General features: G+C 35.3%; 1 protein-coding gene across 1 annotated transcript in view; it reads left to right on the plus strand.

Moving 5' to 3' along the window:
- TLL2 (tolloid like 2) overlaps positions 1-24,005 on the plus strand; it is a 59,498-nt gene extending 35,493 nt beyond the window's left edge. The window contains exons 3-21 of the mRNA XM_072423994.1: positions 4,648-4,728; positions 6,885-7,031; positions 8,386-8,503; positions 9,940-10,118; positions 11,288-11,393; positions 14,567-14,691; positions 15,758-15,873; positions 16,781-16,883; positions 16,970-17,086; positions 17,344-17,489; positions 17,943-18,138; positions 18,650-18,775; positions 19,198-19,358; positions 19,479-19,659; positions 19,873-19,998; positions 20,557-20,684; positions 20,818-21,031; positions 21,147-21,397; positions 21,657-24,005. Coding sequence (XP_072280095.1) covers positions 4,648-4,728; positions 6,885-7,031; positions 8,386-8,503; positions 9,940-10,118; positions 11,288-11,393; positions 14,567-14,691; positions 15,758-15,873; positions 16,781-16,883; positions 16,970-17,086; positions 17,344-17,489; positions 17,943-18,138; positions 18,650-18,775; positions 19,198-19,358; positions 19,479-19,659; positions 19,873-19,998; positions 20,557-20,684; positions 20,818-21,031; positions 21,147-21,397; positions 21,657-21,791 — 2,756 coding nt within the window. The 3' untranslated portion in view covers positions 21,792-24,005. The remainder of the gene's footprint in view (positions 1-4,647; positions 4,729-6,884; positions 7,032-8,385; positions 8,504-9,939; positions 10,119-11,287; positions 11,394-14,566; positions 14,692-15,757; positions 15,874-16,780; positions 16,884-16,969; positions 17,087-17,343; positions 17,490-17,942; positions 18,139-18,649; positions 18,776-19,197; positions 19,359-19,478; positions 19,660-19,872; positions 19,999-20,556; positions 20,685-20,817; positions 21,032-21,146; positions 21,398-21,656) is intronic.
- Positions 24,006-24,291: the final 286 nt, after the last annotated feature.

A 24,291-nucleotide genomic window follows, 5' to 3' on the forward strand; every position in this document is an offset into this window, starting at 1 on the left:
CATAGATTGGAACAGCAGGAAAAAGTTGAGCAACAGAACTTCTGCTTCCTCTTTTATCGTCTAGTCAGCTAGGGTAGATACAAATACAGTAGGGAAAAAATAAGGTCTTCCCCCTTCTAGTGTATGGTAGAGCTCTGTAATTCTCAGAACTGGATGAACAGTATTATAAATCCCTTGGCAGGCTGAAGTACTCGCATATAAATGCTCTGATCTACAATAATTTACACGGTAAATATAATTAGGATCCCGGTTTGATAGTCTTTACCCTAAATACCTAAAACATAAGACTCTTTTTCTCCAAATCACTTTTTTTTCTTTACAATAAGTGTAATAACTGTAACATGAACCAACTTTTTAAGAACCACCCAAAAACAGCCAAGTGGTTACTGAAAAGTGCCAGGTGGTGCATTGGCTAAATGGGGCAGGAAGAAACGTATATTGTATAAGGTATTTATGTTCAAAGGACTCCAATGGTCTTTGGGCTACAACACCCATGCTTGAGGTCCAAATGTCCAATTTTCAATTAACCAGTAAATTTCACTAAAACATTTCAATGCAAGGGCATAATTGGTGATGAAATGAGAAGATCTTAGATCATTAAACTAATTACTAAGTAATTGTGTAGATTTGACTTCAAATTAGAAGCTGCTGAATGTTCTATGTTTGACTGGTTAGTAAATGTTATCTGTTGATTGCTGGTTCTGAATAAAAATCCTGCTATTATGTTTTGGTGTGGTTTACTGGGCAGAACAGTAAACTTCAATAAATGCATGTCATCACCAGCTTTTTAAGTCAAAGTTGGCATACTCATACGTCTTCTGAGCTGCATACCGGCTTTGCATTACTAAATGAAGACATACAGTTTAAAATAACAGAAATAATAAGATTTCAATGCAAGATTAATCACTGAAGGTAATGAACCTTTTGGAAGAAATACCACATTGGTGTCATAGAGTGTTTTTCATAGCTGCTCATGCAGTGACTTGTGAATCCCTGCTCTCACTTCTCGAATATTAACAATGCTAAGGAATTACGGTATTAAAAAACTGGCACCTAATAGTATCCTCCCTAGCCAGTAGCAAGAATTTTATGACTAGGTAACAATTTTGCCAAGTGGGTCTGTTAAATGTTTTGCTGGTAGATTTGCTATCACAAATACCAAATTTTGAAGACTCTCCAGTCTAGAAAGGGTTCCATAAAAGTGTCCAAAAGACATGTATTCATATTTTCAGAAAGGTCCTTATACGATTTTTATATTCAAAGTTAAATTTCACTTTTCTCAAGCAGCCAGTCTGACTGGGAAAATATGACCAAGAAAAAAATAAACGATACAAATGTTTCCCTTGACTGATTTTCTTTTATGAGCCTTGAGCAAAATGACTCTTAGAGTATTTCAGGGAATCCATAACCATTTATTTAAACTTATTCACACTCAATTATGTGTTGAAAACTTTTAAAAAACATTTTAAAAATGCAGCTTAATAAATTACCTGGTGTACCTTCCATAAGGGCCCATGTTCAGGCTTATGAAAAATGGCTACTTCTAAGCACAGGATTTGGTACCTTATGGGACAGCAATTAACAAAAGACAATATATAAAAAATATGTTTTATCTTTTCTGCATAACATAGAACATATTAAAAAAGAGTTCTACAATACAGAAAATTAACTAATTAAAGTCAACAAACCAACATCTCTTGGATAGGTCTAAACCTTCCAAGTCTACAACGTATGACGTTATTCCTTAGGTTCAAGCATTTCAGTTGGCAGTTGTTTTTGGCATACTAGTTTTTGAAGAAGTGGCTTTATGTCCGCGAAATACCTTGGGTAAAACCTAAAAAGTATGGTGTTCCTCTATACATAAATTTTAACCAGTGATTCCGAATAGAATCAATTGGAATAACCTATATGGATGTAATAACAATAATGTGGTTGTAACTAGTTAAAATGATTATGCTTTTAAGGATTAAGTACTTTTATAATTAAATTATACATTGATTTTACTAAAAAAAAAGAATGTTTTTGGGTATTACTTTAAAGATATGTGCCTTTACAATCCCACATGCAGTCTACTTTTTGTGATATCCTTTGTTTTCTCCATTGCTTATTTATTGTTCATGCACTTCCCACTATAGGGATGTAGCACTCTGACCCTTTTCTTCTTGTTCTCTCCGTTATTGTCAGACTTTTTCTCTGGCTGTTTAGAGAGTACATGGGGCAGTTTCAGCACATATTATAAGCCGTTGTCCACCTGGAAACGTGCCGTGATAAATGCCATGCCTCAACCTGGATGTCATGCTTGTAGACAAGAAGTAGCTTAATAGAAACTGCAAGACAGCAATACGTAGAAGCTGCAAATTTTTAAAATAAAATATTAATTTTTTAAATGTTTGTACATCTGGGTCCAATTCTGTTATATATATATATATATATATATATATATATATATATATACACACATACACACATACACATTTATTTATGTACATTTTATATATAAATACATTTATTTATGTACAAAATGACAGTTGCAAACTAAGTAAACTTTTAACAAGTTTTTGTTTTCTGAATTAAAACTGGGATCTTGTTACATTATCAATTCTACATTCTTTCATTTAAATTTAAGTCTTCAAATCAAAGTAGAAAAATGTATAATACAGTTCTGTATCAACTTGTTAGCGGTTCCTTACATTTTGTCGGCGTCTAATAAAGAGAAGTTGAGGCTGCAGTGTTTTGGAGCCTTGTCCATCAAAATCAGGGCATAATTAGAATCCATCTAAGCTCATGTTAATCAAGGTCAAGGCCATCGCCATGTTGTAGGAGGGGAAATATATCTAAAAACAGAAATTCCTTGTCAGGTAGGGAAATGTGTCTACAAATGTTTTCTCATTAATTAAAAATAAAAAAAAAAACAAAACATTTAAGCAAAGTATGTGTTCCTGGCTGTCTGTCAGCCAAAGAGTTTAATCTGGTCCCTGGGAAAGAACGTAACTGCGGGCCTGAAAAGAATCTTTCTGCTTGTTAAGACAATAGCACAAAGGTCAGGCTTGCAATGTGCACTACAGGGTAATTTGCAATTCAATCTCCCAGTTCATTTTATGTCAGATTTTAATGCATGCAAAACATTTTTAATTGACTGTGTAATTCATCTTACAAATTAGCGTTCTTCTTGGGTTAAAAAAAATAAATAAATAGTACATTGTGGAAATTGTGGAGTTCCTGATGATTCTAATGACTGTTGCTGGTATATTTTATCCATGCAAAAATGTACAGTTATGCATAAGTTGATGTATTTGGTGATCTATTTTTTTTTAAAACAACATTAAGTTAATAAATACATTACAATACTGGCTCATCATGCAATAATCATCATTATAATGGTTATGTTGTTAAACACTATTGGGTTTTTGAGCCTATGCCAGGATGATGTCATTCTTCTTTTTTTCAGTTTGGTGTCAGAGGTCCCAGTGTAAAAAAACAAAAACTTCTGTAGCCTGAAAATAAAAAATACTTGTAATACTTTAAAAAAATTAGAATCAACATCTGGCAATTCTCTACAGGTAAATCTTTCTCTTCTATCAATTTCAAATGTGATTGATTTACCACCAAAGAATGTATGGTGAAAGTCCCTCTCCCTGCTTTATAAATAGATCCTTGGCTGTATTCCTTGGTTAAAAAGTTTTTTTTTATAGGCACCTTCCTTCACTTGCGTTGTTGTGTGTATTTACCTGCTGCAAGTTTCATTCATAAATGTTGTATTGTATCTATTTTAAACCTTACAGGTGGTGTAATGAATTGGCAGATGGGGCCAACATACAATTCTAGACAAACCGAAATCTTTAACGAGAAAACAAAGGATATCACAAGAGTGGATTGTATATGGGATTTTTAAGGCACATATCTTCAAAGTAATACCCCAAAATCATTCTTTTTTTAGGTTATCTATAAAAGCATATACATATTAACAAGTTACAACCACATAAAAAATTCTTATTACATCTATATAGGTTATTCCAATTGAGATTCTAATCTGAATCACCGGTTCACATTTATGTATAGGTGAACACCATACTTTTTATGTTTTAGTCAACGCATTTCGCAGACATATAGCCACTTCTTCAGGCGCTATTACATGGTGCTACAATAAAAACATATAAATATATCTGTGTCAGTAAATTCAATGTTGCATAAAATAGTTTGATCATAAACAAACAGGTAAGTAAGTAGAAAAAATCTAGTAAGAAATAAATCTTTAGCAGAACCCCTTGGTATATTGCTAATCTTGTCCTTTATTTACACAAAGCGACAACATCACAGGCCATCATTGTAGGACCTTGCAGGATGCCTTTCTCTGCCTTAGGTATAGGTACCTGAAAGGTCCAAATGGTTGTCTTGTGATGTCGGTTGCTTTATGAAGAAAGGACAAAGTTATCAGTATACATGCACACGGAGGACCTTGGTTTATGTAGCTTTCATTGTGACAGGTATGTGATAAGCCGTTGCACCCTTTTAATGTAATCAGCCCAGTAGCTTGAATCATTAGCATCTTTAAAATACAATAATTATAGCTGAAGAGTTATTTTTTGTATCATGAAAAGCTCTAAACCTTATGATTTGTAATAGCAGACTCTTTTTTCTGTCTTCTAGATGACCTTCATGAAAATGTTACTGCTTCAAGTCTAAGCAACACAACAGCATCTAATCCTACAACTCCCCAAGTTATAAAGGGTAATGTGGTACCCCACCCAGACCTTTGGGTATCTTTAACTTATTTTCTTCATACATGTTTAATTTTAATCTGCCTTATATACACATCACATATATGTTTGAAGTTATCTGTAGTTGTGAATGATGAGTAATGAACCTGCAGCAGTTAGTTGTTAATTCTTTACAACAGAGTTGCCAAACTGATGTTTTCTGGACCTCAGGTGGCCCTTTACCTTTTTCTATGTACCTATGTAGCCAGTTTAAAGATTCAGAATAAGCCCCAGCTGTTCTTCAGTCGATACAGGCAAAATTTCCGAATTGTATTGCGAATTGCCTTCTTTTTTTACCTTTTTTTCTGGGACATGATCTTAAACATTTTAATTATTACCAGTTCCATGGTCCTTTTTTATGCAGTAATGTGCAGCCCTCCAGTAGTCAAAAAGTGTCAGCTTGAAGATATACTCTAAACAATTTGACATGCTTTATGTAAAGGATATGGGCTGGACTGGCAAGAATACCCATGTTGTATTTATTTTTGTATTTGAGAAAGGTTATATTGAGATTTTGCCTTTTGGCTCTTGCTCAGATAATGATTGAAAGAATGCCACATTCTCCGACATAAGCTGTCCTGTTTACAGCAAAATACCTAAATAACTACATAACTACAAGTTGAAAATGAAAAAGAACAAGAAATGTAAAGAATACATTTGCTTTACAAAGTCCATAGTCAAATTACATTTCTCATGGCTTTGCTAAAGTCCCTTCTTAAGTTTTTCTGTTTGAATGCTAAAATTTTAAGACCCCAGGCTCTTATCTTGTGGTCTTGCAGGCATGGAATTCCCAACTCTGTAGTCTGTCTGCAGTTTATATTTTCACAACTTTGTTCAATCAGAAAAAATTCTGTATAAACTTTGCATTACAGGTGGAGGGATGTAGATCTCGTAGAGCAGGGGTCGCCAACATTTTTGGACCTACAGACCACTAAGTGCATGGACTTCAGAGCGCACATGCACAGGGAGCCGTGTGTCCCTCAAAGGGAAACAAACTTCCCCCCGGAATGACATCATAATGCCAGAACCTGCCCACTAAGCCTGTGATTGGAGAGTTGGTGGGTTGTGTACAGAGACACACCCACTGCTCTGAGCCTGCATTCCAAACTAGGGACATGGTCCCCGGCTCTTGCCAGTGCGTTCCACCAGCGACCAGAGCCGCGGACCACCAACAATTTCTGGAATTTTCAAGGCATCTAAAAGCCTTGAATCAAAGTGGGCATTATTTTCTAGATTGCATTAGCAGGTGTTGGCCTTAAAGGAACGCTAGCAGCTGAAATCCAATATATGGTCATTTTTAGCTTAATGGAAGACCATTTTTTTTTAACTCATGTGAAATCTTGTTAATTTAGGTGCAAAAGCAATAATTTAGATTATCTTTTGGATAATCTCAGCAAGTTTACATTGAAGTAAAGTATTGGATGCTGCAAAGTTTAGTTACTTTATATATTTTTTGTCTCCTATTGATCTGTAGCCACTGGACAAATGGAGAAAAAATAATACCTTCTAATAGGAAAAGGTGTAAAAAAAATACATTTGTATGGCATGAACTTACTAGGGTTTTTTAACTACTGTATTTCCGTCGTATAAGGCGACTGGGCGTATAAGACGACCCCCAACTGATTGCTTAGAGTGGTCTGCCAATTAATTGGCAGACCACTCTAACCAATCAGTTGGGGGTCATGGTATACGCCCAGTTTTGTACTGTTCCTTCTGCCTGTCAGATCTCGCTATTGTGCGAGAACTGAGAGGCAGAAGGAACAGTACAGTAATAGTTCTGTACAGCTTGCACAGGAGGACTCGCGGGGACTCGACTGCACTGGATGTGAAGCAAGCTGCAGGTAAGTACCCGGCGTATAAGACGACCCCCGACTTTGGCACAGATTTTTCGGGGTTAAAAAGTCGTCTTATACGCTGGAAAAAATACGGTATTTTTAAATTAATAAGCAATGAGAAAAGTGTGTGAAGTGTCCTTTCTGGCCACTTGGGGAAAAATCATAGGTTACACTTAATGGGTAAATATTTCAATATAATAGAGTACAACACAACTTTAGCATTTTATGTAATTGTAATACTGTTGGTGAGAATTACTGACTGTGTAAAATGTGCTGCACCTTTCTTTACAAGGTAGCTTGGATGCTGTGACGACAAATGGATCCACAATCAAACATTCTAGAGAAAAGAGGGACAGGGTTCGTAGAGCTGCAACTTCTAGGACAGAGAGAATATGGCCTGGAGGAGTCATTCCTTATTTCATCGAAGGAAACTTTACTGGTTAGAAGATTTTTTATAGGTTACGTTACTAAATAAAACAGTTTACAGCTTTGAGTGTATTTATAATGGGTTAATACCTCATATAAACATATGAATTGTATCTTTATTTTATACATAGTGATTGCAATGCATATTTTAATTTTTTAGAGTCCCACATAGAACCCATTCAATTGAGGGCTGTTTGTCCTGTAGCTAATCAAAGAAGAGTAGTTCTCATAATTTCCAAGACTAAATCTTTTGACTGATGATTTTATGCTTTTGTCTGCTTTGAACTGGGGAAGAAGAATTAAAATGGATAAGGCAGGTCATCAAGCCTTAAGCAATGGCTATAGGTAAAAAATTGCCTGTAGACTTTCTATTTGATAGGTGACATATGTAGTCAAGACTCAGGCAGACTCCAGTCCGCTATTGTGATTCCACTTACTTTTTAAGAAAGCTCTATTGTCATGGGTAAGCATTGCAAGATTAAGTAGGGAAGGTCATGTCACAACTGTCACTATGTTTCAATACTCAAAGAAATCTAGTTTCCCATAACTTCTATAGTGACATAAACTGAAGTGCAAGCTGAAGAACAAATGCTGCTTCAAAGTTTGCTCTTCAAACCGTCAGATGTAATTACATAATATTACTGGGAATTTTTAACACCCTTCAAGGGCAGAGATATTTACAGAGTGGAAGAAGTGAAAAGTCTGCTTTGTATAATAAGTACCGTATTTTTCGGACCATTAGACGCTCCGGACTATAGGACGCACCAGGTTTTCCGCACGGGAAAACAAGAAAAAAAAAAATTCATTTGATTACCCCTGATATCCAGCGTGCGGCACTTGTGCCCGCCCATGAAGGCGGCGCCGATCGGCATTCATAACATCAATCGGCGCTGCCTTCATGGGCGGGCACAAGTGCCGCACCCTGGGACACAGGGGAACACAGAGGAGGAACACAGACACTGGCTGCTGTCAGCCTCTGTCTGTTTTCCTCCTGTGTGCCCTTTTTTTTTTTTAACGTGTGTTTCTTTTATTTTGATGATGAACGGAAACATGAGTGAACCAGCTTACCAATTGATTTATTAGATTTTTATGGTGGAAGTCAAAGTTAAAAAAATAGTGTGTTCAAAGATAACCATACCATAAAGCGTTATCTACCTAACTACCTAGAGCATATAAATAAATATTATAAAAAAATATAAAATATGACAGTTCCAATATTACAAGTTTATTACATCAGGATTTTTACAGGAAAAAAAATATTTAGATAGTTTAGATATTTAAATAGTCCTGTTTTTAGGTTTTTTAGGCTTTTGTACATTTTTACTATTTCAGAACCATCTCATATGTGATTTGTGTGATCCTTATAGGTCCTCAAAGAGCAATTTTTAAACAGGCAATGAGGCACTGGGAAAGATATACCTGTGTAACTTTTGTTGAAAGAACTGATGAGGAAAGTTACATCGTATTTACTTACAGAACATGTGGGTAAGTATAAATGCTAAAAGCGACAGAAAATCACTCGGGCATCGTTTTAATTCTTTACTGAATGTGAAAACTTATTTTTCATTTGCTTCTGTAATTTGAGGCATTTGGTGGATCTACAATGGGTCACAAAGTGGTGAATTGATGTGAGCTTTGTCTACCAGCAACTGTTGTCCCCGTAAAATCAAAAGTAGATAAGAAATGGGCAGTAGTTTCTTGAACTGATAATTCACCTGTAACTGAATTTCCATGTTTTTTTTTGTTTAATATTGGCCTACTGATTTTGATATTTATAGCATTGTTTCCCATGAGTTATATTGAGGTGGTTAAATTTAACTTTTTACAAAACAGATTCTCACAAGCATGCTAATAATTGTTTTTTAACATGTGTTTTTATTATTTAAAATTTACTGGTTAAATTATGTATATCTCACTCTTTACCAATCTTTCCCAAAAGTTTTCAAGTTTCTATTTCATGGAAATCTAAAAAATATCTTTAAAAATTTTAAATTTTAATAAAATGCATGTTTTTAGTCAAATCCCAAAACATTATTTGTAGTAAGTAGATATACATAAAAATAATTTTATTGGACTTGCAATCTAAGTTTGTTCATATAATTTATGCCCTGAAAGAAACTATATAAACCTCAATATTGGTAAATGTCCTGGCGAAAGAATTACACTAATAAAGTTAACTTATAAAAGTGCTTTTGTAAGTTATACATTTCAGTATGTTTTTCTAAATTAAAACAAAAGGATCTCTCAGTGGAATTGGTCCGGCACAATATTTGCCATCTTATTCAAGTATCTCTAAATTGCTACAAGTAACCCATGAGAAGCACTCGTACTACACCTAAATTACCGTATTTTTCGCTCCATAAGACATACTTTTTTCACCCCAAAAGTAGGGGGAAAATGTCTGTGCATCTTATGGAGCGAATATTGCTGCACAGCCTGCCCCGGCTGCAGTACCTTCAGCGGCCACCAGGTAGCAGAGTTTACAGCTACACCACGTGTGTATGTAGCGGAGACATTCATGGGGCTGCTCGGTGCAGGGGGACACAGTAGGCAAAGCCGTAATGATAAGACATGCTCCATGTAGGAGGGTAGAGAACTGCATAGTATAATACTGGTTCAGAATATTTTTTTCTTGTTTTCTTCCTCTAAACCTAGGTGCATCTTATGGTCAGGTGCGTCTTATAGTGCAAAAAAATGGAAACCTTGGAGTGTTTCTGTACATCTCTTCCTGGTTATCCTCTTTGTAAGAGAATAAAAATCTTGCCATAGAATCTAACTTACTGAAATGTATACTGTCTACTTTTTTTCATAAATATGTTGCATCTATATGCGTATGTAACTTGTAGAGCTGAAGGCATACATGTTTGTACAGAACACATGTTGTAGATAATTATTTATAATTGTTTTTAAAATCTTTTAAGCTGCTGTTCATATGTAGGTCGTCGTGGAGGAGGTCCTCAGGCTATATCCATAGGAAAAAACTGTGATAAATTTGGCATAGTAGTCCATGAACTGGGTCATGTTGTCGGTTTCTGGCATGAACATACCAGGCCTGACCGAGATGAGCATGTGACAATTGTGAGAGAGAACATACAGCAAGGTACGAATTTTGGGGATCTGCTGGGTATCGTTCTTGTTCTTCTGATTCTTTTGCAAATAGGTCACCAATAATAGGTCACCCATAATCATTTTTTAAACACTTATAAAAATATCAAGTTCATCCTTTTGGTGTATAGTTTGACCAAATGATAGATAATACTTTGGTACTGCTGTTGTTTTTTTTTTTTTTTTTGGTATGTTACAACATGTTGTTTGCCTATCAATTAACGTTTGGGTCCAGGGTCATCAAGGCAAAAGATTTTGTGGATTTTACTGCTGGTCTTTAAAGATCAGTCACAAAGTAAACCAAGAAAAGTTTATCTCTACCAGCATGCTGCATTGGTCTGTTAGTCCAGAAGCCTGCTTTTTGGACTTAAAGCTAGAACTCTCCAAACAAGGAAAGAAGCATTAGTGAATTGCAGAGCTATAGCTTTGACACAGATCACACAGGTCCTTCTCTGCAACATGTTGCCAGGGGACTGGCTTTCATACCTAGGTTGTGGCCACGTTCTAAAGAAAACTAATTGTAAGACTAAACTAGTTTTGTTTTACTGAACATTGAAGCTTTTAGCTGATTTTAGCTAAAAGTTTACATTTTTTATGTAAACATTACTAAACTAAACTTGAAGTTGGGCTTTAAATAGAAATTATCATCACTTAATACTCGTATCAGAAATAGCTTCTGTCCTTCTAAAATAGTGATTCTTTTATTGTATTACAGCTTTCCCTTTTCTATAGCATTCAAAGTTCTGTTGTTATATGCTGTGATGGCCAGAGATTGAACATTCCCATTATAGCTCAGAAAACACATATTGGCTTTGACAGAGTCACTGTGGTTTAAGATTTAAGAAATTAGGCCCAGTGAGCTGCATTAGGTTTTAGAGAGAATGGGTTGGAATGGGTGGTAGTAAGTCAGCATGGGATCTCAATATTTATTGAAAACATTGTATGCTTAAAAATGTTTTGGGTATAGATTTTCATTAAAACAGATCTGTAATCTTTGAACAGCGTTAAAGAGAACGCATTGCACACATATTAACAAAAAATACATTAGTTTATTGCAGGGTGTTATTTGAATATTGTAAGTGCAAATTTAATTTCTTATGAACTGGTCAAGTCTGACGTTTTGTTTCAGTTTGATAATATGTTCAAAGCTTATTGTCATTTCAGGTCAGGAATACAACTTCCTTAAAATGGAGTCCGGAGAAGTGAACTCTTTGGGGGAGACCTACGATTTTGATAGTATCATGCATTATGCCAGGAACACATTCTCAAGGTTGGAATCTAAGGTTATGTCTCTTAAATTCTTCATAGCATTTCTTTTTTGTATTTGTTTGATCAATAATGTCTCAAGTGCTGTAACATAGCACTGTATATTTTTTCCTAGCGTGAATGACATGGTTGGCATTGCCAGTAATCGGCAGACCTATACAGGCAGTATATTATAAAAAACTTTAATAAATCAGACTCATTGCATAAAAGTTTGTCATAGAATAATAAAAGTATGAAATCATATCCTATTTTATAACAATATTGATCTAAATTCAAATTTAGCTTTGGTATAGAGAAGCATTACAATGCCTATCCATTTTTAGGAGACAGTTTGTCCCGCTAAAAACCGTCACATGGACAAAAATATGGGAAAGCCAAAAGAACAGGAATAGATAAAGAGTATTTTGGGACCACAAGGGGAACAAAAAAAAAACCTGATGGGTTTAACATCTCTACTCTGTCCAAAGCTGAAAGAAGAAGTTTTTGCTTGAGATATATTTGGAAAAATGGATGATAACAATCACGTTTTTTACATTTAAGATTGTCTTATTTTTATTTTAGAGCCTGTTGTACTCTTTAATTATCTGGAATAGGTTCTAGTATTCTTCCCTCATGAACTTGGAGAATAGGAGAGTAGTATAGTCCCAGGGACTTTGTACAGATGTAGAACAAAAAAACTGGATGTGTAATTTGTTTTCTGTGCGCTTATGTGGGCATACATACAAGCAGGAAGTTATTAGTTATGTCTTTCAGTGCCGTGCTTTTCAGGCCCTTTATTTTCCCAGGAGTTGTGCTTTGGGTCAACATATCTGTGAGAACTGGTGGAACACACACCTTTTTTGTTTTCCTGGGTAAATATTTTATTGAGGAAATGCTTTCAGGCCTATACATTTGGTGAGGCAGCTGTGTTGGTGATTGTAATATAGCTCAGGCTTACCTCATACTGGGGTTGATTAAGTGATTACATATATAGAAGCAGGAACTGTAAACTGATCTCATAGGGCAGCTGTAGGCAGGCTGAACATAATTCACAAACTGACTGCAAAAGCACAATTTGCTTGGTTGAATGCCATATTTGTTCTATCTATCAAATTCAAGAAAACGGCTTAATTTGACATAAGGGACCTATCCAGTAAAAGTGTTTACTAGGAATGCTGCACAAAGCTGCATGATAAATTTACCAATTCGGTTGTTCCTATGACCACTGAATGTAGTCAGTTAATGAATTGTCGCTGTTTAACAAGAGTACAGTTTGTAAGTGGATCCATCAGAGCGCTGATTTTTTCTTTTTAATCCTCTAATAAGATATTAAGTAAATGTAACGTTTTCTGTTAATTGATGTAAAATTACATGAACTTACATTTGGAGGTCTAGTCTAGTTCATCATTTTACATTTTTACACAATAGGATAAATATTATTCTGGCTAACAGATGCATATGAACAAATTAAAACCAAGGTCTGCTTTATTGTATGCTTGTGCAATGGGCGAGACTTAAATTATTTGTTAATGACTTTAATTATGACCCTTCAGTTAGCACTGGGGTGGTAAGGACACAACTATGCAGTGAGTAACCATTTCAGAAAAAAATGGGTGAAAATGGTATTTTTCTATAAGAAATGTAAAAGACATGCATGCAAGGTAATAAATTACGTGCCTCAGTAGGATACCTTATAAAAAGTGAATTATGCTGGAAGCTGCATATTTTCGGGAGCAGCTTAACCAATGGATTGGCAGATAAATGACGCCTTGATGTTTTTATAAACTGAAAAAGACTTGCATTAATCAAATCTTTGTGTGGATGAAGTCATCTAGCAAGCTTTTCAGCTTTTGGGACCTCATCTCCTGGTAGGCTACAAAGACTCACCGATGCTTCATATCCAGTTTTGTCTACGACTTTAGGAATTAGCAGTTTATCACCCAGCAAAATAAAGTGCTTCTAGGAATTAAAGATATTAATCTTCCCATCAACTGAAAAGAGCCACTGGAGATAAAAAGAATCATCTTTAGGAATGACAAGTATGTCATTGTGGCTCATGAAAAGAGGCATTGTCAGAGAACAGACTTTATTTGGATGAATAAAATAGCTGAGAGAATGTTGGAGACAAATAATACACTTGCTTCAATAGGTATTGTATACTGTTCAGCTGTGATGTAGTCAGATTTCTCTGCCTAAAATATAAAAGTTTTTACTTTACCTTTTTTTAAATGCTGTTTATTATTTAGGATTTCAAATTATGTCATTGCTTTGTGTTTCATCTTTTCTAACTTTTTGGTAATCACAATCTTATTGAAGGTTCGAGGTGTGATGCTGTTTTGGGTTTGTATTGTTGACATTTTGATCCAATGCCCGGGTTAATTTTTTTAATTAACTAGGAATTGATATGGTTACCTTTTAATTGCAACGGTTAACTATAGAGTAGTTGACAGATTAGGAAATGGTCTGCTGAAACCTCTTGCTCCCCTAGTATACATGAAAGGTAATATAGGAAAATGTATCACTCTTTTTCAAAATATGTAAAAATGGATGTTGCCCATAGCTGCAGCTCTTTACAACTTGACAGCTGTACAAAACCTGATTTATCTCCATAACACTTTTACTATTAGATATTATTTAGATTACTTCTTATGGATGCAGTATGTAGGAACATATGCTTCTGAGTATTTTGTGTCTTTCTTTAAAGTTTGCTTTTGTATTGAATTATTAGTTTACATAATACGAATCTGCTGACAAGTCTTCAAAGATAGGATCAGTGAAATGTATTTAGAAGGGGATTATATTTCTTCAAACTTTAATGCTCTTTAGTTGGCCAAACACTGTGTTTATTGTAGTTCATCAGCTGAGGGCCCCCACGGTTGATCAATCCTTGTTCCATCCAACACAAATATTCAGCTTTCAGTGTATATGCCATAGCAAAAGTTGTATATCTGTGTTTAGTTCATCCTTCAGTTCACAGTGGTGAGAAATGTAAAATCTCATATTAAAAAATAGTCTAGCTTGCTGACTTTTTGTTCAGCTTTGGTTTTACCAAAGTGACCAGTTGGGAACTCACAAAGTGTCCATTACCAGAAGCTGGACTTAAAAGAGGAAATGTATACAATGTATATTGTAGGTACATAGTGGTTACGTTATACCTAGCATTTTCTGTAACGTTCATTTTTCTCTCTATTATTACAGGAGTGTATATTTCGATACAATTCTTCCCCGGCGAATAAATAACCACATTCGGCCAACTATTGGGCAGCGCATTCGCCTCAGCCAAGGAGATATTGCTCAGGCAAAGAAGCTGTACAAGTGTCCAGGTAATACTTTTTTGCTCTAGGCACACATTTCTGGAAACTTGGCCCATTTCTAACATGACACAAGTGTACAGTACTGTGATTCCATTTTTATTCCTGTTGTAGTGATAGGAATAGAAAAAATTGAGTAGTTGTCTCCGGAACCAAAAGCACAGACCACACAAAAAACAATATCTGGAGTTAAAACTTTGTTTTTTTTTTCCATCCTACATATCCTACTTTTTGTTCATATTCATGTTTTTGTTATTTTCTAATAACTCTTCTCCCGACAAACTAAAGGGAGCTGTCTTCAATAAGAACACACTGTGCACATATAAATTACGGAGGCTCATTCTGTCCAAAACAAAATACATTTTGGCAGGAGGTTTCTTTAAAGCCCAAATAAAGTTTTGCAAGTTACACTTAAAGGTTTGTAACCAGTAAAGCTTATGGTATGTTTTTTTATTTGAGAACTGTAAGGTTAAATTCACAAAAGTGCACTGAATTTCTGCTGCCCCAATAAAAAATCAAAAGTCCTTTTCTGCGCTATTCTGCTTTTTTTTTTCTATTCGGAAGTGACTGTTTTCTACAGAAAACAAACTGAAAACTTTGTACAAAGTTTTGTATAGATGGAATTTCATTAGCCAATTTTTCAGTCAATTAACCATTTTAATGCCACCTGTGTATGTGTTACTGCACAATTGTTTCACAATGTTGGATTTTTCTGCATGTAGATGTATCAGCCCACTTTTAAAATACAAATTAAAATGTTCACCTAAGATGCACACATACATAAAATGCAACTTTGTAACACATGTTGGCTGAATTATTAACGCTCTCCAAGACTATAGAAGATAGACTATTATTGGAGAACCTGGATGATCCAGCAAACCTGGATTAGATCTGGTCCAGAACTGGAAACATTTACCAAATAATAGAAAAAGATTTTATCTTCTTCAGTCCTAAATAAATAATGCCCAAACTGTATAGATGCACATAGCATGATAAAAGCAATAATAATGGTGTGACTATTTATGGTTAACTCTTAATTGATGATGTTTTGTTTTCTTTCTCTTCTTTTTTTTTCAAGCTTGTGGAGAAACTTTGCTGGAGTCAAGTGGAAATTTTACTGCTCCAGGTTATCCAAGTGGTTATCCATCCTATACACATTGTATTTGGAGAATCTCTGTTACACCTGGAGAAAAGGTATTTATTGCTTTTTTTTCTTGGCTAGAGACTTTTGGAAACTGATGATGATATTTTCATTTTTAGATGTAGCTAGTGGAAGTACTGGTTGAGTTTACTCAATTATATTTGCTAAATGATATTTTACAAGTAATAGGCTCCAGTGTTGATGTTTACCTGAATTTTGGGTGTCTTTTAAAGCTATTTGTATGTTCTCTGCAGCATGATTTCCTATATAGCTTTACTCTTTGTAAAGTCCATTTCTGAGGATATGTCCACTTTATGGTAGATAATGACAGCCTAGAGGAATTAGAAATATTTCAGAAATGGGACTTTACAGAGACGAAATAAAGAAATGTGTGTGATCTTCTCTGTAGCATGATTAGCAACATACCTTAGTTTTTTCTGTTACCATAGTGGACAGTATGTAGAAGGGAGCTGAAGGGTATGTTAGCGGGCAATATGTGCAAAAGAAGAGTGCCGAATGGTATGACATTACTCCATATCTGTAGGGTAGGTAAGTCAGAAGTTAGAACAGTGGGCAGTATGTGTTGGAAAAGGGTTTAGAGTGTGTAACCCCATGTAGTGATTGTAATAGACCATAACTTCCGACAGTATGTATGGGAAAAGAGTGTATGACAGTAGCCAGTTAGTGCTGGAGAGCAGTTCAGAGGTTACGATGGTGACCAGAGAGAGGTGGTGGCTTCCTGACTACAATAATTTCTGGTGGCCATATTCCCAAACAGTAAAGTCAACATTACAATATGAGTAGAAAACATACAGAAACAAAAAGTGTTAATTTCCTGACTTCTAATTTTGTTTTTTTGTTGGCATCTTTACACTATTTTGTGATGTGTTATAAAATTTTAAATGTTCTGTTAAAAAATTTTAAAGATATTGCGGTGATTGCTCTGTATTTGTTGTTTAGATAGTTCTGAACTTCACAGAAATGGACTTGTTTAAAAGTCGGCTATGCTGGTATGACTACATTGAGATTCGAGACGGTTATTGGAGAAAAGCACCATTATTAGGTATAAGATATTGATAAAATGCATCCAATAGATAAAACAGTTTCAATGATATTTTTACATTTATTCTACTAACTTTTTCTATGCAGGTAGGTTATGTGGGGATCGTATTCCAGAGCCAATAATATCTACAGACAGCAGGCTATGGATTGAATTCCGGAGTAGCAGTAATATCCTTGGTAAAGGGTTTCTGGCATTTTATGAAGGTAGGTGTTTGTTTCCTTTATAAACAAACTATAGGTAGAGATTACAAAATTGCTAAAATACAAAGGCTAAATTTGATAGTTGGGAATGTTTTAAGTACATTTTTTTTTATTTAGAAATAAACCTAATACTATTTTTTTGCTATATTAAATGCTTAATTTTTATTAATATAATTATATATAATAATAATATTATTATTATATTATTATTGCAATATTATGGTCAAGCATTCTAACTTGCAGATCTGTGTTACTTCCAGCTATATGTGGAGGCAGTATAAAAAAGGACATGGGTCAGATACAGTCTCCGAATTACCCGGATGATTATCGGCCAGATAAACATTGTATTTGGACAATTACAGTCTCAGAAGGATTTGTAGTTGGTCTTACCTTCCAGACCTTTGAGGTGAGCTACTTCTTGGGACAGTTAGTCTTTATTTAGCCTTGCAACTCCTGTTTTCCCCTGAATCTTTCAGTATGAAGTATTAATATTGCTACAATGCAGGCTGATGTTGTTCTGGCTTGTTATACAAGGATCTACTGGGATATCTGGCCTAGCCTAAGAGTCATACTTGAAACAGCTAGGGGCCTTTACATACAATTGTGTATTTTCCCTTAGAAACTAGATTTGCTTTTTTTTTCATGTAGTAGATAGATAAAATTTGATTGCAGACAGTCTATTAAGAACTTGGGGTTGACTAGGTTGTATCATTTGGATATGAAATGTAGGGAATTATTTACAAGGAGGAGACAGAGAGCAATAGAAAACTGACAAAGTTTCTATGCCTGCCCCACTCTAATGGAGTCTGTTTATTGTTGTTAATGGAGTCAATGATCAAACAGTTTTTTTGCTTTACAGTTTGAACCACATGATAATTGTCTGTACGACCACCTCCAAATACGTGATGGTCCTTCGGAAGATAGTCCATTGATTGGGCAATTTTGTGGCTATGAGAAGCCAGATGACATTAAATCTACCTCAAATACACTGTGGATAAAGTTTTATTCTGATTCTTCCATCAATAAAGCTGGATTTTCTGCCAACTTTTTTAAAGGTAATTGGCACATCTATCTCTCTGATTGCTTGATTTTAGCAAATTTGTTTGGTAGTCAGATCCAGACAGTCCATTCTAGAGGCCTGGAAAAATCTTATTACCCAATGAGCATGTGCTTCCATTAACAGCCAAAGCCAAATTGGAAAGCAATACCACATTGGTTGTCTACTGTTCTTTTCATAAGCTTAATGAGTCGAGTCCTGTGTATATTCTCCTTGTAATGCATGGTATACATTGTAGCAAATTCAGTTTGAAACTTTAACTTTTGGTGTTTAGTTGTATCCTTTCTTCGGTGGATCCTGAGGAGGCTTTTCATCATACAGCAGAGCCAAAAAAAGCCCAAAAACATAATAGCACGTGTTTATTGTTGACTGCAATAGTTACATTATAGGCAAAATGTACCAGAGAATTCATTTTTCTTCTTCTTAGCCACTGAGATCAGTAACCTTCTTGTTGGTAAACATTCTATTAGTTATGTAAGCATTGATGATCTTATTTTATTTTTGAAAAGAGATGGATGAATGTGCAAGGCCCGATAATGGAGGATGCGCCCAGCGTTGTGTAAATACTCTGGGAAGTTACAAATGTGTCTGTGATCCAGGCTATGAGCTGACTCCAGACAAGAAAAACTGTGAAGGTGCGTATATTTCTGTATCAAAGCATTTTTTGGGTTATTATTGGTTACATCTTCTTGTTTATCTAATTGTGCTGTAGTTTGCTGCTCTAAGCACACAGATGACAAGTGTTTATGTGTTCCTGAAAAAACCTTTTCAGCTTTTTATCTGCATTCTTTGTTGTATGTCTTATAGTTCCAAACTACACATTACAGTTTTTTGTTTAGATGTAGCTGGGGCCCTTTCTTCTTACTTCTTGAGAAAGGTTCCAGGTCATCTTGGCAAGGTTTGTGTGCTTAAGAGAACATTGTGCAGGAAAATGTTTATGCTTATGATGAGTCTGACCATACTGGAAAACAATTTCACTATTCTTGTTCTGTCACTTAAAGTCTATGGTGAGTTTTTTATTATTTTACAAACATTCATGGTATCCTTTCTCTTGCAGTGGCCTGTGGAGGTTTTATCACAAAACTAGATGGGACAATAACCAGTCCTGGTTGGCCAAATGAATACCCTATGAACAAAAACTGTGTGTGGCAAGTGGTAGCTCCAGCACAATACAGGATATCCCTGCAGTTTGAAGTCTTTGATCTTGAAGGCAATGATGTAAGTTCAACAAATTGTTGTCTTTCTGTCTTCATTGTACCCTGAATGCTAAATGTTTAACATTTCTACCATGGAACAAAGGAAGCAATAATAATTGTCCAACGTGATACTTTTTTCTAGGTTTGCAAGTATGATTATGTGGAAATTCGCAGTGGCCTAACTTCTGAGTCAAAGTTACATGGAAGATTTTGTGGCCCTGAGAAGCCTGATGTCATTACATCCCAAGGCAATGGGATACGGCTGGAATTTAAATCTGATAACACAGTGTCTAAAAAAGGATTTAAAGTTAACTTTTTTTCTGGTAAGTCTTTCATTAAAAATTGTAATTCTGGAAGTATTATGGCAACATCCTCACTAACTCACCAAATAGGCAGCAAATATATCTCCATCACTGCTGGGTACAGCTGCAACAAATTGTGAATCAGCCAGTGAAGAAGTTATACCTATAATATTTTTAAGTCAGTGTATGGAGCCATCACATCATTAACTGAGGCTTCATCTGCTTGTTTTACAGATAAGGATGAGTGTTCCAAAGAAAATGGAGGCTGTCAACAAGAGTGTATCAATACATTTGGCAGCTATATGTGCCAATGCAAGAATGGCTACACACTTCATGACAACGGACATGACTGTAAAGAAGGTAGGCTTCTTGTGATCTATCAGATATCAATTAAGCTGCTAATGCTGTTTAAAAATCCCAAGCAGCGTTGTTGACCCTGCTGGATCTGTAGTCCACAATGCAAGAAAACCTGGGAAATCCATTGCAGATCTGCACTGTGTGGTTTCTTTTGCCCTGACTTACACATCAACAAAATATTATAAACTCATTCCACAGCAGACTTTTATCTTTAAGTTTTAACATGACTGGAGTAAATTTTATTAACTTTTCTCCATTTCTTTCTGGTGATGCCTTATTGGTAAAACCTAGTGTTTCTGTTCTCCCTTATACTTAATAGTATAAGGTTATAGCTAATATAATAAATTACTACTGTGTGTTTCCCTTTTTATATATTTTTTATGGACATTTGTTTTTTTTGGTTTGTTCACAGCAAATAAGTTTTCAGCACTTAATACAGTCCTTGCACTAATAAATCCTCTACTATGGGGAACCTAATAGATATGTAAAACCTAATAATAAATTTGCATTTCCTTTAATATTATTTGGTAATTATCTGTTAACATGGTGGTTTAATTCTAGCTGGCTGTGAACACAGACTTGTAAGTGCTGAAGGAACCATTTCAAGCCCAAGTTATCCTGACAAGTATCCAAGCCGCAAGGAGTGCACATGGGCCATATCCACTACTGCTGGTCATAGAGTCAAACTTGTAAGTGTCTTTTAGAATATCATAGATGAATGCTTATTATTTATAATTATAATCATTTTATATTTAGTGGAATTCTCTGTTCCATTTATCGTTTCTGGAAATCAAACCTATACTATTTATAATTTCATTGCAGGTTTTCAATGACTTTGAAATTGAATTGCACCAGGAATGTGCCTATGATCACCTTGAACTATATGATGGACCAAACAGCAAATCTCCCATTCTTGGTCGATTTTGTGGCAGCACAAAACCAGAGCCTATCATTGCATCCACAAACAATATGTTTCTACGCTTTTATTCCGATGCTTCAGTGCAGAGAAAAGGATTTCAGGCCAAATATAGTACAGGTACATACTTAATATATTATTGAATACATTCCATTTAATACAAAAGCATGAACAAATGGAAGGCTGCACATAAAGGCCAGGGTGCTTTTATTGACAGAATGTATTTTTTATTTAGAATGCGGAGGACGTTTGAAAGCAGAGATCCAGACTAAAGATCTGTATTCCCATGCCCAGTATGGTGATAACAATTACCCAGTTCAGCTAAACTGTGAGTGGGTCATCGTAGCAGAAGATGGCTATGGGGTGGAATTAATCTTTGAAACATTTGAGATGGAGGAAGAATCTGACTGTGGTTATGACTACACAGAAATCTATGATGGATATGACAGTACTGCACCAAGGCTGGCAAGATATTGTGGATCAGGAGTAAGTTTTTTACATAACTTTGATGAAAGAACACATGAAACAGGGAGGAAAGGAAGGGGAGGTGGGAAGGGAGAAGAATATGTAAAACATTGTGGTTTTATGCATATGGACAAAGTATTTATTAGATTAATGTTTGGCTTTAATGGCAATATACCAATGTTGTTCTTAGTCTATTTTTTAAATAATTTTATCTGCATTACTTACTGTGGACATTCTCTCTCTACTTGTGACCAATATATATATTATTATTTTTTTTTAGCCTCCTGAAGAAATCTATTCAGCTGGAGACTCCATCATGATTCGCTTCCACACAGACGACACCATCAATAAAAAAGGATTCCACGCTCGATATACCAGTACCAAATTTCAGGATGCACTTCACATGAGGAAATGACTGCTGTCTGCCCTGATGCTTAGTAGCCTTTTTGTATCTGACTTGTCAAAGTTTATGAACGTTTGAGAGACTGGATTTAATGCTGTGCAAGTTTCTGTATCAACGTATGGCTGCAGTCTATTATAGGATCCAGATTTTAGTAGCATATGTTTTGTTTTTTGCCAGTGTACCAAGGACCAAATATTTTCTTATAATAACTCAGTTTACATTGCTCTGATATTAATTGATTAAAGGGGCTTCACTAGCATTGTATGCCCTGCTAATGCAGCAGTCATTTACAGCTCCTGCTACCCTGTATTGATGGGTCTAAGATCATAGATTATGGCATTATTCCATCATCAGCATTGCAACCACGTCATTCCTTTTTTAGTATCATATAGTTTAAGAGTGAAGGATGGACATGGAGCACTGTCAGGTCAGGTATCTGAAATCTGTACACTATACAGCCTGGACTGCCTAATGCAGATATTTGCTCATTCTTGGTATGTCCATATAACAATTACGCAGCCAGAATAAAACAATGGACAGAATGAATAGGACCATAAACACTGTAAATACAGGGCTCAATATGTTCTAACTACAAATAGAGTGTCAGCAGAAAGCTGAATTTTCAGAACTGGAGTAAAGAGCAGCAGGTACAAATAACTACCAGCTTCCATGCCTTAGTAAAAGATAAAGCCTGACTCATTTCCTGGGCAAATTACTAAATTTTCCCGTCGTTTTTGCAAATCACCTTATTTTGCAGGATAAATAATCAGTTACCTGTCCGGTGCTCCTGAACTTCTTTTATAAATTCATATGAGCCTCTGTATGTGGGGTCTGTTTTTGCATTCTTATACAGGAGTATCAGAATATAAAACCTAATGAAGCAGTTAGAATACAGGTGAGAAGAAGGCCGTTGGCAGGTCAAACTCACCTGTGAATTCTGAATGTTCTCAGATATCTGATTTCATCCAAAGCCACCAGATTACAGAGAGAAATCCAAGAGCAGGAAATTCTCTAACTTATGCAGAGGGTCTTTATGGTGGGCCTGCTATAACTAGTGGGCTGTGCAGTGATCACACAGAGTGCCACAGTTGTTAAATTTGTTATGGCTATATACTTCAAAGGCATTTGTCACCATGTTTACTGTAGGAACATAACTTTGTATAGCTTTAGAAGCTTTATAGGAATGCTAAGAGCAACACTTTGCCCCTGGCAATAGCAAGCAGTTGAAATACAGCAGTTTTTTAAAAAAAAAATCTCAAAAGCTCTCAGTAATTTGCCGCTGTACATTATGGCACATTGCCCTTTTATCTTTACAAAAAGGAATATCCTTATTACCTCTTAAACTGTCATAATAATGAAGACAACACTGGGAAAATCTTGACTAACACAATTTTATCTCCTCACCAAATTAAAATTAAATCAGGGATTAAAACTCTCATCAGGCAAAATAAATGGAAACTTAAAACCTGATGTTTTACCTGTTCTATTTTGTAAATATGTTTCTAAATATCCCTTATATCTCCCAATTGCTATTGGTTTACTAACAGTTTGCCCATGATTCACGCTTCTAGTCTGTATACATTTTTTACTAGGAAACGTTCCATAACTTAACACTTGCCACACTGCAAGTTGACTTTTTTTGCATCCTGACAGTAAATGATTTGCAGCTAATCACACAACAGTTGCATTTCTAGGGCTGCATCAGCAAATAACTGCCAATATTGTACATAAGTGTATGTATGCAGTCACCTACTGGTGTAACATCAGTAGTGTTTTTCTTTTTTTTCCGTGAAAGTACTGTATAGTTGACTTTTTTGTTTGTTTTTGTAATTTACCTGCTTATTTTTAGTATTGTTTTGTACTTAAATTATGTAGCTGTTTTATCTTGCGATTGTAAATATGAAATTTTAAATGATTTGAAATTAGCTTGTGCAATATCGAAGACTAATTAACTTCCCATCCCTCTCTACATCAGCATTGGGGGCCTTTACTGGCTTTACTACCTAATGTTTGTTTTGGAGAGCAGAAAATCCTGTACTTAAAAAAAAATGACCACTGGGAGATGAAAAGCTGTATTTTTATGCTAATAAATCTTTTCTGTGTTTCTAGACCTAATTTCCCTGCCTCTCTAGAAAGGAATTGTAATGCTGTTTTTAATACTATAGAACAATGTAATTTCTTTCCGTGTCATTAACAGAATGATAATAAAAAAAATCACTGCCAAAATGTTTGGTCAGAAAAGCCATTTCTTTTTAAAAAGTGAATTTACTGATTGTAAAACATTAGTACAAAGTAATTAATGGGCCTGATTTATTTAAACCAAGACTCCAAGACTGGAGAAGATTGACTATCATGGGTGAATCAAATGGATCTGATCCCCGACTTAAAAACATTTGTCAACTAATAGCAAGTTATTTTTAAGAAATTCATTCCAGGTGGATCACCCAGGTTCCTCTAGAATAGCCTATCTTCTCCAGTTATGGGAAGTTTTAAATAATCAAGTCCAATGTCT

This window comes from Pyxicephalus adspersus, chromosome 10, assembly GCF_032062135.1.
Source record: "Pyxicephalus adspersus chromosome 10, UCB_Pads_2.0, whole genome shotgun sequence".
Lineage (NCBI taxonomy): Eukaryota > Metazoa > Chordata > Amphibia > Anura > Pyxicephalidae > Pyxicephalus > Pyxicephalus adspersus.